This window comes from Mangifera indica, chromosome 3, assembly GCF_011075055.1.
Source record: "Mangifera indica cultivar Alphonso chromosome 3, CATAS_Mindica_2.1, whole genome shotgun sequence".
Classification (NCBI taxonomy): domain Eukaryota; kingdom Viridiplantae; phylum Streptophyta; class Magnoliopsida; order Sapindales; family Anacardiaceae; genus Mangifera; species Mangifera indica.
In genome coordinates this window covers 2122891-2134992 of record NC_058139.1, presented here as the reverse complement: position 1 = coordinate 2134992, position 12102 = coordinate 2122891, and the positions used below count along the sequence as shown (strand labels likewise).

At 36.6% G+C, this 12102-nt stretch overlaps 1 protein-coding gene across 3 annotated transcripts; it reads right to left on the bottom strand.

Moving 5' to 3' along the window:
- Positions 1-1342: 1342 nt before the first annotated feature.
- On the bottom strand, positions 1343-10964 carry LOC123210576. 3 transcript variants are annotated; one of them, XM_044629019.1, is made up of 16 exons: positions 8113-10964; positions 7895-8023; positions 7611-7802; positions 7482-7534; positions 7035-7347; positions 6703-6850; positions 6448-6624; positions 4574-4687; positions 4190-4386; positions 3814-4029; positions 3439-3714; positions 3153-3300; positions 2934-3067; positions 2261-2347; positions 2121-2180; positions 1343-1989 (listed from the first exon to the last, which is right to left on the bottom strand). In XM_044629019.1, the coding sequence occupies exons 1-16, from the start codon at positions 10729-10731 to the stop codon at positions 1921-1923; spliced, it is 4932 nt and encodes a 1643-aa protein (XP_044484954.1). In that variant the 5' UTR covers positions 10732-10964; the 3' UTR covers positions 1343-1920. The 3 variants fall into 3 exon arrangements, with proteins under 3 accessions (XP_044484954.1, XP_044484955.1, XP_044484956.1); XM_044629020.1 differs by having other exon boundaries at positions 6451-6624; XM_044629021.1 differs by having other exon boundaries at positions 1343-2180.
- Between the last annotated feature and the right edge of the window lie 1138 nt (positions 10965-12102).

Genomic DNA, 12102 nt, shown 5'->3' with positions numbered 1-12102 from the left:
TAGATTAAATAGTGATAATAATCAAATTTCTATGAAACGGTTTCAGCATCTTGTTATGTTGACGTGGTAAGATTATTATAGGTTGCGTTTTACTTTTATATATAGGCCAAAGATCCATTTCCCCCTTGAACTCTAAAAATTACCCATTTCTCCTATAGATCAAGTTTTACAAAATAATATTCCTCTTCTAGGGTTTAGTTTTCAATCTCTGACATCAAATCTGGTGTCGTCATCAACGACGAAGATTGTCTGATGTACCACTATACTTTGATATTATAGAGAGAGAGAGATCGTCAAAACATGATGTTGCGTTAAAGAATTTTAGTCACCAGTGATGAAGCTAGATTTGATATCGGAGATTGAAAACTAAACTCTAGGAAGGAGATGTCATTTTTTAAAACTTGACCTAGAAGACAAACTTTTAGTTTTTAGAGTTTTAGAAAAGAGAAAAAAAAAATTAATTTATTTTTAATATTATAGATGAAATAATAATTTTACCTTTAAAATTAACACACTTAATTTCTTATGAGTGAGTTTTTAAAATTTTCATAATTAAAAGGTGAAAACTTGAGATTAGAGCATATTTTAGATGAGAATAAATTATTTGACCTTATATATAGTTTTCAAATCCCATAAATATGCTTCTCAAATAATAATATACTCTTAAGTTAAAACATATTATCTTCAACACCTAGTAAAGATTATCCAAAATATAATATAGATTAATTAAAAATTGAGTAATGTTATATATATAAATAATATATATAATTTTATACATAAATAATGACATATCTTTATATATATACATAATTTTATCATTAAAAGATTACTGATATGTTTGTTTTGATATAATAAAAAAACGTTAACTTATTATTACACAAAATAGGTAAACAAATTATGTATAATCGTTCAAATAAATATTATTTTATTTCTAATTTAAAATTACTCAACACTTATTTTATATATTTAAAATATGTACGTATAATTTTATTAAAATTTTTAATATAAAATAGATCCCTATCAACCAAACACCCTCTCTAAATTCATAAATTCAAATATCTGTGATTAAAAATTAATTTATCATTTATTTAAAATAATTCAATAAAATAATAATGCATTATCTAGATAGACAATTCAAAACTGAGCCCATACTTGATTGGTTTTGATGTGGATGTTCTTGCCATCATGTATATCATTATGATTTTAAAATTGCTGGTTCAAATATTTTCATGTCATAGTAATGGTTATCTTTTATTATTTTGATTAATCATAATTCTATCGTTGTGACAAGATCAATTATATAAAAACATATTCTTCAAAAGATTATAGCAAAAACTTTAAATTTAAAAACAAACCCATATCCCTTCATTTCCCATTTAAATTTTCTAAATATTCCGAGTCTCAAAATTTCAGCCCTCAGCAGCATCATTTTCATCATCATGATAATAAAAGTTTGTGCTCTATGATGCTGCTGCAGAGGCACAAAGGTCCCAAGCAAGGGGGCAATGACATGATGAGATGATCTCTATACACAACTTTAAGTTGGCAGAAAAATATTTTTAACCCAAAATAAATATTTATCAAAAAAAAAAAAAAAGAAACATCTAACAGAGATTTTGATTTCTAATTAAACTAAATTCCCCACTTACAAGTATGCTCAGTTCCTGCCAACAGCATCACATGCTCCATCAATTCCTTCGTGACCTCCCCCTATTTACCATCTCTTCCCTTCCACCAACAGCCAAAACTTATTAATCCAGGCTGGGACCATGTCAGGCTACTCTATTATCTCCTTTTTGAAACATTGTTCCCTCTCAAAACAACCCTTTCTCCTACAAAATTCTTTACTTCTGTCACAAAATTCTTGAATCTTCACCTATATCACAATTCTGATTTTTTTTTTTTTCAATCAAAACTTCTTCACTTCTTCTTAAACCAATGTTCTGAGTATCGCTGTCTGAACTGAGGGATGCAGGAGGTAATACATCTCTACAAACAACATCCCATCAGAGACAGTTATTGGGTACCAGATTATGACAAAACTGATGCTTCCCCTTTGCAGCAAAATAATTGAGATAAATACCATAACATATCTAATTTACAGCTTCAAAGAAAAGAACCTGAGGCTGCAAGTGTCCTCTCTCACACATGTCAAGAACATCAGCCCAGCTACCAATCACCTGGACACCAAATGCATGGCATAAGACAGGAAAACAAATACCCTTTACAGGATATTCATCAAAACATACAGTGAACATACCTTGACGGTTTTGTCATCATACATAAACCAGCATTCATGATCATGACTATATGCAAAGCAATGATAATGTTGCCCATAGTAACAAACCTGTGTTGCAAAGGCAACAAATAAATGATGTCAGAATTGGTGTCTGCATCGCATAAATAATTAATCAATCAAAGATAGTGTTCCAAGTTAATTCTATCTTTTGTGGACAGTGTTCATTATATTTGTAAAATCCTCATAAAGTTCTGGTATCAATATATATATTTTTTTTTTTCAAAAGAGTGAAATAACACCCCTAAGTTGTTGGCATTAAACCTGGAAATTACTAAACCTTTCTCTGATGAGCCATTCCAGAGAAAAAGAATGAGAAAACATGTTTGTTATAACGCTCTAATCTTAAGTCCTGGGCCTCACAACTCTTGGATGGTCTGCCTAAAATGCAGTGCTCAGAGTATTTGCTTATTTCAATTTATTAGCTCTCATTCTGCTATTACCTCTTATTCTCTCACCCCCACAATAGGAGGCCATCTCTCCTGGCACCCAACAAAAGAAAGAAGATTTAAATTTCCTTCCAGATATACTAAACGAGTAATGCCCATCCTTCCAAATTTACAGCCAAGACAAGATAATTATAATCCCTTCATGAAAATATTTACTGTCAAGGTTAATTCAAGTTTACAATACATACCACTGATACCAAGCTATGTGCACTCTTAGGATCCAGCCCACGGTAAAGGACACTGATATCAATCTCAGTACTTAGGGCAGCCAGTGTTGCAGTTATGTCATCAGCACTCTCACATGTTTTCTGCCAACCCAAAACTGCAAAACCAAAGATAAGCATCTACATTATTTCCTACCAAAACGCACTACTAATAAATGAAGTAAAGAACTTCACAGAAATCACCTGTTGTGAAAACATGTGGTGGAGATGACAGAATGTGATGAATGTAGTTGAGCTTCCCACAGCCACCCGCGTCTGGATCACAAGCTAATTGATGATTCATCTCTACAAGATTCAAAAGTTCGTCTAAGGAGCTTTCTGCACACATAGACTGAATGGCAAAAAGAAAATAAAAATGAGGAAAAGGGAAGATTATTTCTTGTACCAGACACAGAATAACAAATGTCCCAAACTCTTAACCATTATAAAAAGTGAACTGTAAAAAAATTAATCTGCATGTAAAAGATACCTTCATTGTTCGGAGGGCACTAGCATTTATGTGATGAAAGAATGAAGTATATTTCATAGGCCTGGATTCTAAACCACAATTATAGCAGTTCATTCGTTCAAAAATGTCCATTCCAAAAAGGGAATGGACAATACAAGCACTGCTTGTACAATCCCAAGTCTTAGGGCAGCTGCTTTCCACCGATTCAGCATCTGAAATCCTTGAACCAGGAGTAAATGACTGATGCAGGCAGTCAAATATTACTAACAGAACTTCAGAAGCATCGTTCATCTGAGCCTGTCAAAGAGTAATGATAATTAAGAGGGAAAGATCAACATTCAGCAAGTAAAAACTTTTAATAATGAAGATGGTCCAAACATAGTTCCATGAATTTACCTCCTGGAAGAAATTACTATCTGGGTACAAATTGCTCAGAGCTATCCTCAGAGATGTAGGGGCAACTGCTTCTTTCCGCATATCAGTCGATGCAACACACAGGGCAGTAAAAATTTCGTACAACGCACAGACAACACAAGGATCTCCCACATGAACATGTTCTGAAGGTGATCTCCTCAAGAACTCTTCTCGAAACTGTCTTAAATGCCATAAAGACTGAATATGTGCACAAAAAAGAGAAAAAATAAAATAAAAGCAATCAGCTCACGTAAGAGAAGATAACTATAAAGATATTTAAAATAGATAAATAAATAAATACATGAAAAACACACCAATAGAGACCATGCCACCAAAAATAAGATTGTGGAACGCCTACCTGTATAATAACATTCAGAAAGCAGTTATATTCACCAACTTCATTCTTCAGCCCAGTACCATACATGTCAGTTCCATTCACCTTTTCACTGATGACTTCATTTGATGAAACCCCAAAATTATTAGATTCCAGAGGCATCTTCTGTGGTATCCTTGAACTTGAAGTCAAGGGCAATTTTTTATGTGCTTGAAAGGCATCTAAGAAACAAAATATTAAGAGGTTAAAGTGGTCACAAATAGTTTGAGAATATTTAACAGTGCTAAGATGATTGAAATAGTTATTATACAGTCATTGACTATTGAACATATAAGTAAACTTATGATTACTCGATTAACATAACAAGAAGAAACTCAATTGACGATTAAGAAAAGAGATGGTGTTTACCAAGACTTTGGCGTACAGCTTGCTTTAGGTCAGCTTGGAACCTTTCTTCGTCATCCTCCTCTGCTTGCAATTGTCTCAACGTCTTTGTTCCACTATCTCCCAGATTAGGACCAGCTGTATCAATACAAAGAAATCGATGATAACATTAATTCCATCCTAAATAGATGGACCGCAATCCAAGATTGACTTATAAGTACAAAGCAATTTTAAAATGACGTTTTGTATTTACAGGTACACAATTGCATGTTCAGAGGGCACAAATAAAACTAAAAAGGTGTTATTGCAACCAACAAGATAATAACACCAGAAAATACTTCAGATAAGATTGAAGATTGAGGAAACTAAAATTCTAATGTAATATCCTGATCCATCAGCCCGACCCACTGTCAAGTTGTTGACTACTTTGGAGATAAAGTCAGTCACAGTTTTGTTTTTGAATTTTGTAACCCAAGATGCGTCTTGACAATTTATAAGGTCACAAGATATTTAACCAATCTTGTCTTAACATCCCCCAAGAATGTGGGGTATCTATATATAATTAGCATCTCTTCTGTGTTTAGTTGATATAGGATTTGCCTAAGAGTGTTATATTCACCCTACTTCCTCAAAGAAGAACTCAATGTCTTCACTAAGATTTGCCCCATCATTGCTCAAGAAGACACGCAGAACAGTGTGTCTTTGATACCATTTGTAACATATTGGTCTAATAGTCCAACCCACTATCTAGTTATTGTCTGCTTTGGACATTAAATCCATCACAGTATTGCCTTTGGGCTTAGTAACTCAAACACATCTTAATAATTTAGGAGCTCAAAAGGTTTTTAACCAATCTTGTCTTAACATCCCTAAGCGATGTGGAATACTCATGCATACTCAACATCTTTCTTTTGTTTTGTCGATGTAGGATTTGCTTAGGAATATAAAAATACATCCAAATATGTGTCATGAATAGCATAGAGAATAAACTATTTGTACATTAACATATACTCTAAAACACATACCCGATTCTAACATACAAAACCTCAAATTAGTTTATAACATCATGTGGTTACCTTGACTTTCCCACACAATATACAATGACAGAAAAACTAGTGTAAATTCTAACGATGGATTAAATTGTGTTACGATCCCAAATATAAGGTATGGGACTTGAATCCCACATTGGAAAGTATGAGCAACTAATGTGGGGTTTATATGGCCTTGGGCTCTCCCATCTCAATAGCTAGCTTTTGAGGTGTGGTTCTCCTAAGGTTCGTATCAAATTGCAACGGTCAATTCAATGGACAAAGGTCAAATCAAAACCGCCCAGATGATAAAGTAGAAATAAGCATCCTCCTTGGCAAGAAACAAACTTCAAGCAAAACTAGAAATAATTTTACTAGTGATACAATTGGCACAATTTTATACCATTGAATGAGACAATGGTCAAAATTGACAAAGAATTCACCTAGAGCATTCCCAAGGAATTATAGGAAGTTTTAAAACAAAGATTCAATCAACTTCATCCACACTAGTGATATTATAACTTTTTTTTTCCCTGGTAGGGAGGTGATGAATCATGACCAACTAGATGGGAGAAACCAACAAATCAAAATTCATGTTTTATCACCTGTTGATTGGGTTAAAAAAACCAACTATGTTGAATGTCACCATATACTGCATGAGAAGCAATTAAAAGGTTAACATGTTTCATTGTGTTTCAAGGTGACCTGAAATCCCAATGTGTTTCTTCCCCCAAGATATTAGAGTCTACTTCATGCACTGATCTAGGCACCATTAAGTCAGTTTGAAAATAAATACCAAAGGTCCCTACTTAACAAGTAAAATGCATTAAAATAGTAAATGACAAAGCCTAATAAGAGCATAAAGCATACCACCAGTTTGGAGGCTATCATGGGATCTAGTAACTTCAATATTATCCTTTTCCAATAACAACCCCTGATTCTTCCCATCTTGAAATCTAGTAGAACTCCTCTGCCGTCTACCTCTCCTTCCACTCCGTCTATCGGAGGGTAAAAACCCATCCTCTGGAGTTCCTCCATTAGGTATCCCTGCACGATAAGATAAGATGATGAACTTGTCTCCATATACTACACAGTCTACAGGTAATTTACTATATGATTGAGAACCTTGTTTAAAGTTGGGATTATGTGAGGTATTATTATTCTGGAAACTGGAATGGGATGAATATTTGGTTGGCCCAGCAACACCATTGGTAGAACTCATAGGCACACCTTCTGAATTGCTTGAAAACACATTCTTTGACATCAGTTGCACCTGAAAAATACAAGTTCATATGGTTTTCTTGGTTAAAGAGTCTACTTTCTCTATAACAAGCAGCATGACATTCCCATTAGCATATCTCTGACATATGTTAAATGAAAATAGTCTCACAATTTAAGGAAAAGTAGCTCCAAGTTTTATTTTATAACATATAACAGATTGAGACATGGATGCTTACTGGTGTCAGAGGTTTAATTGGTTCATGCAAATCACGATCATCAGCACCATGATTGAAGTAAACATCACAGACTCCCTCCATCAACTTTTCTGGAAATGTTTGAGCAGATCTTTTATTTTGCTCAGCAAGGTGTTTCAGTTTAGCCTCATTCTCCATTCGTCTTTGATACTCCAAGGTTTCTTCAAGCTTTCTTTCCTCAGCCTCAAGCTCAATTTTACGTCTAAATTCCTCTTCCTGAAGTTTTAAGTCATCACCATTCACAGAAATACCAGTCTCTGAATCTGGATGATCACCATCAGATTCTGGATAGGAACTGCACCAAGCCAGGAATTCAATATATTAACAACAAACACCCTCCCAGTATGGCTTCAATTTAGGAAAAAGAAGTAGCATGTAATAGAAAGAGTAAGGGCATATGTGCAAAGGAAGAGCAAAAGGAAGACATACACCCGCTCAGAAGTCTCATCATGAACCATATCATGCTGATTACCACCAACAGACTGAAAAATAAGAAAATATTAGACCTGCATCATGGATTTTGTCCGTAAAATCAAAAGAAAACCATAAAGTTGAAACCTTTGAATCCTTAGTTTTCCTGAAATCTTTGTTTCTTTTTTTATCTTTTGTCTTATCGTGTGTATGCTTTGAGTTATCACCACCTCCATGGGCACCCTTCTTAGAATCAAGTGCAAGTTCTGCTAAAAATGCTTCCCTAGCAGCATCAGACTTCTCTGTGGCATATTTCTCAGCAAGGTCCTCCAAATGAGCCTGCGACAAATGATTTAACATTCAAATTGATAAGTTAGACCCAGAAAAGCAAAAGGAAACTCAAAATGAAAATAAAGTTGTTCAAATCAAACCCTTAAGTATGACTGCACTAGGGGCAATAATATCAACCGATAGTCATGGGCTGAGACAGGCTCAAGTTTGAGTTCCAATTGCTGCATCCCAGTGACATTCCGCATGATTCGAGCATCAATTTTGCTGAGCTGTATGAACAAACAAATGATTTAAAACAGAAAAGAATAATATCAGTGTTTTGGCCATCAACAGGTGTATCTAGAACAGATGAGCTGACCTCTACAGATAAATGTTCTTTCTGCCTCTGGATAGCAACTTCTATGCACGTGTCTACTTGATGTAAATAGTCCTTGGTTCTCCATTCATCATCTTCACCAGATTCCAAATCACACAACTGAGAAGTTGTACCACCATAAGTATCCTCATATCCAAATTGATTGACATTAAGTGCTTCAGCTTCTTTTAAAACATTAGCTATTGCATCTAACTCAACCCGACTGCTGATGCACATAATATCATTTTCGCCCTCCAGTAGCTCTTCTCTTCGCTTCCTAAGGACAGACTCATAGCTTCGATGGACAGACTCTGTGACAGTTTCCCTTTTCTTACCTTCTTTAAGACAGCGATCCTCCACTGCCTGCAGTGATTTCTCATAGCTCAAAAGGTCGCATTTTCTCTCACAGAGGTTCTGTAGGTGATAAAACTCTTTCTCAAGAGTCTGGAGGATTTCTATTCCCTGATGTGTTTTCTCTTCTTTCATATGCATCCAAGATGTCAAATGCTCCCCACCTGACGGGCCAGCAAAGATCCAGGACAGCAGAACATCTGCATCAGATGCACCCACATTTTCATTGCCATGAACAGAAGTTGCACTATCTGTTACAGCATTGCCAGATGTATGTTCAGCTGGTAGCACATGTTCATACAACAAGAGGCATAGTGCATCTCCATCACGACTAATGTTCTCTTTCAGCTCAAGACCTTGAGTCACATTGCTTGCATCATCCATGGAATTACTTTTCTCAGAACATCTACCCAAACCACAAGAATGAGATAATTCCTGCACGAACTTGACAATCTTTCTGAGCTGGGAAACTCCCAAAAAGCATATGCACATTGGCGTTTGGTCCACACTGTGATTCAAAAGCTGAGAACCAGAAGCCAAACGCTGCAGTTCATCCATTGTGTACTGTATGACCTTGTTAAGATGGCTTGCCGCAAGATATTTATGTCTAATGAGCAGCTCAAATAAAGAATAAATTCTTTCAAGGAGCTTTGAGCGCTCAGTGTCATCAGACACTGGCCAACAATCAATCACTGGATACACAGTAGATTTTTGTTTACCATCACATCCTTTGCCCTGGATGCTCAAAATTTTTCCACAATCATTGCTATCAACAACACTACACTTATAACTATCATGTAAATTTTCCTTCTCAGGTGAAGAATCCCATGCATCTTTGAAGCAATCATCACACTCCTCATTATGGTTCCCTGAGTAGAAATCCTCACCAACTTCAGAATCCCAGGATTTTGATTGATTCTGTCCAAGCATTTTAACAGCTTCTAGAATATCCAATGGCTTCCAAGAACAATTAAGAATCATTTCAATCCACTCATTATCAACACTCTGAGGTAAGACGTCCTGCATTTTAGGCAACAAATTCCCCATATGTTCCTGCACAACGTGATGCATATGTGACTCTGAATCAGCAAACTTCTCATTACACTTACAACAAACCCAAAACCTCCAAGTTTTATGCTCCTCTGAGAATGCCAATGCCTCTGCTAAAACCTCACTAGCCAAGCCATCTTTCAGTGACCCAAAATGAGCTTTAACATCAGGAATCCTAACCCTAAGCAACTCCTTTTTCATTTCCAAACTCATGGAATTCCAATATGATTTTACAAAATTCCTCCTCTCCTCTTTAGACCCATTTTTTCGCACATTACTCCCAAACTTCCTCCTCTCTCCTTTTTTCTCAGTCCCTACCAAGCCAGAATCAATAGTCCTCTCTCCATCATTATTTTGTTGCAACTGACCCGTCTCTGATTTTTGCTGTAACAATCTAGCTGCAGCAACCCTAACCTCGATCTCTTTTCGTCTCTCTTCTGGAGTTTTGGTTGCCTTTTTAATTTCATTGGGCCTCCTAGCTTGAACTAGCCTGACTTCCATTGGGTCCTCAGTCACTCTCCTAATAGGAATCAACCTAAACTTCTCCTCACCAGTCCCTAGGTTCTTCATCCACGTAGAAATCGAAGCAATATTTGATTTCTGTATCAAGCTCCGTAGCTCACTCTGCACGTGGGAAATTCGCGCTTCCGCTGTCAAAATTTTTTGCTGACTCTCATCCTGTAAGCTCTCTTTAGCAGGATCTACAGGATTCTCTATAGCTAAAGCACGCTCACACTCTTGAACTACCTCTTCGTATTCTTTGCCGTCATTAGCAGCCTCATACAACAGATTAGCATAAAAATGAGAGAATTCAATTGAGTTAGGCGATAACTCCACTGCTTTCTTTGCAGATTCGATCGCATTTCTCAAATGCCTTTGTTTCGAGTTCAAATCATCAATGATCGACGCCACTTTCACAAATATGGTGCCTTGTACCCGGTGAATCAGAGCCACATAAGGCGAGTTCTCATGACGGGAACAAGATTCCTTCATTAACCGCAAAGCTTTGGTGTGATTACCACGGCGGAGAGCCGTCAGGGCACGTTCACACTCAAGCTTCACCACCGAGTAAGTGGAACCCTCAGATTCCACTACCTGAGTCTTCGCATGGTTGGAGAGTGCATCACAGTGCTCGGCAGCGGCCAAAGCCTCCGGCGCCGACGCCGGCACCGATTGGGATTGTTTAGAACGAGGAGCAGGGTTTTTCTTTTTATGCCCCATCAATCAATTAAAAAACTGATTTATCAACATAAATGAGAGATTTAAGAGAAGCGATAAAAGACTTACCCGGGGAATGTTGAGGTTAAAGTAAGATTAAGTAGTAATAACGGCGAGGGTTTCCGATCTGCTAAGAAATCGATGACCGAGAGTGAAAGGGAAACGAGTCTGATACAGAGAGAAAGACAGGCACCTAACCCATGTTACCCATACCCAAACCCAAAAAGAAAGCCGACGAGATTAAGGAATGCGGGTCGTGTTTATTTATATTTATATAAGGCCAAACGACTATTTCCCACCCAAGGTATGTTGTAATGACAAGTTTCCCCCCTTTAACTATGGAAATACCAAACACCCACCCATGGCCAGTTAAATTTAACAGAACCCTAACGCCTGAAAATTTTATCTCCTTTTGCCCCCCTAAAGTTTGAAAACAAAAATTTCCCCCCAGCCTAAGTTTAAGAAAATGGCAGTTTCACCCTAGGGTTTGGTTTTGAAATCTCCGGCGACCTCTCCGGCTCCGTTGCCGACGGCTTCTCCCTCCCGAAGAATCCTCTCCTTCCGGTGATCGGTTTCCTCCCATTTGGAGGCCCGATCGTCGCCGGAAAAGCGGTGGGAGACGAAGAACTTCGTCGGGGAAGACGAAGTTCTTCGTCTTCCCAGACGAAGAGTCGTCTTCGTCTGGGAAGACGATCGTCTTCCCAGAAGAAACCGATCACCGGAAGGAGAGGATTCTTCGGGAGGGAGAAGCCGTCGGCAACGGAGCCGGAGAGGTCGCCGGAGATTTCAAAACCAAACCCTAGGGTGAAACTACCATTTTCTTAAACTTAGGCTAGGGGGAAATTTTTGTTTTCAAACTTTAGGGGGGCAAAAGAAAATTATATTTTAGTTTATTTTTTAATATTATAGAGAAAATGACAATTTTACCCTTAACCCCGTTACTTTTAACTGGCCATGGGTGGGTGTTTGGTATTTCTATAGTTAAAGGGGGGAAACTTGTCATTACAGCATACCTTGGGTGGGAAATAGTCGTTTGGCCTTTATATAAATATATTAATATTATTACTCTTGTTAATTTTTTTATTAATTATATAATTATTATTATGCTATGAGCATGGGACTGCTTTGCCTTCCTTTTGTCTTCTTCTGCAATGTTGAAAAAGAGTTTGTCTTCTTCTGCAATGTTGAAAAAGAGGGGCATTATTTTGTGAAGGAGCAATACTATGTGTATCTATTTTTTATATATAATTTATATATACAGTGATATGTCATCATATAATTAAATAATTTTAAAATATCTGTCATCATATGATAAAAAAAATCTAATCACATGATAATACCTCATCTATATATATAAATTATATATAAAAAATG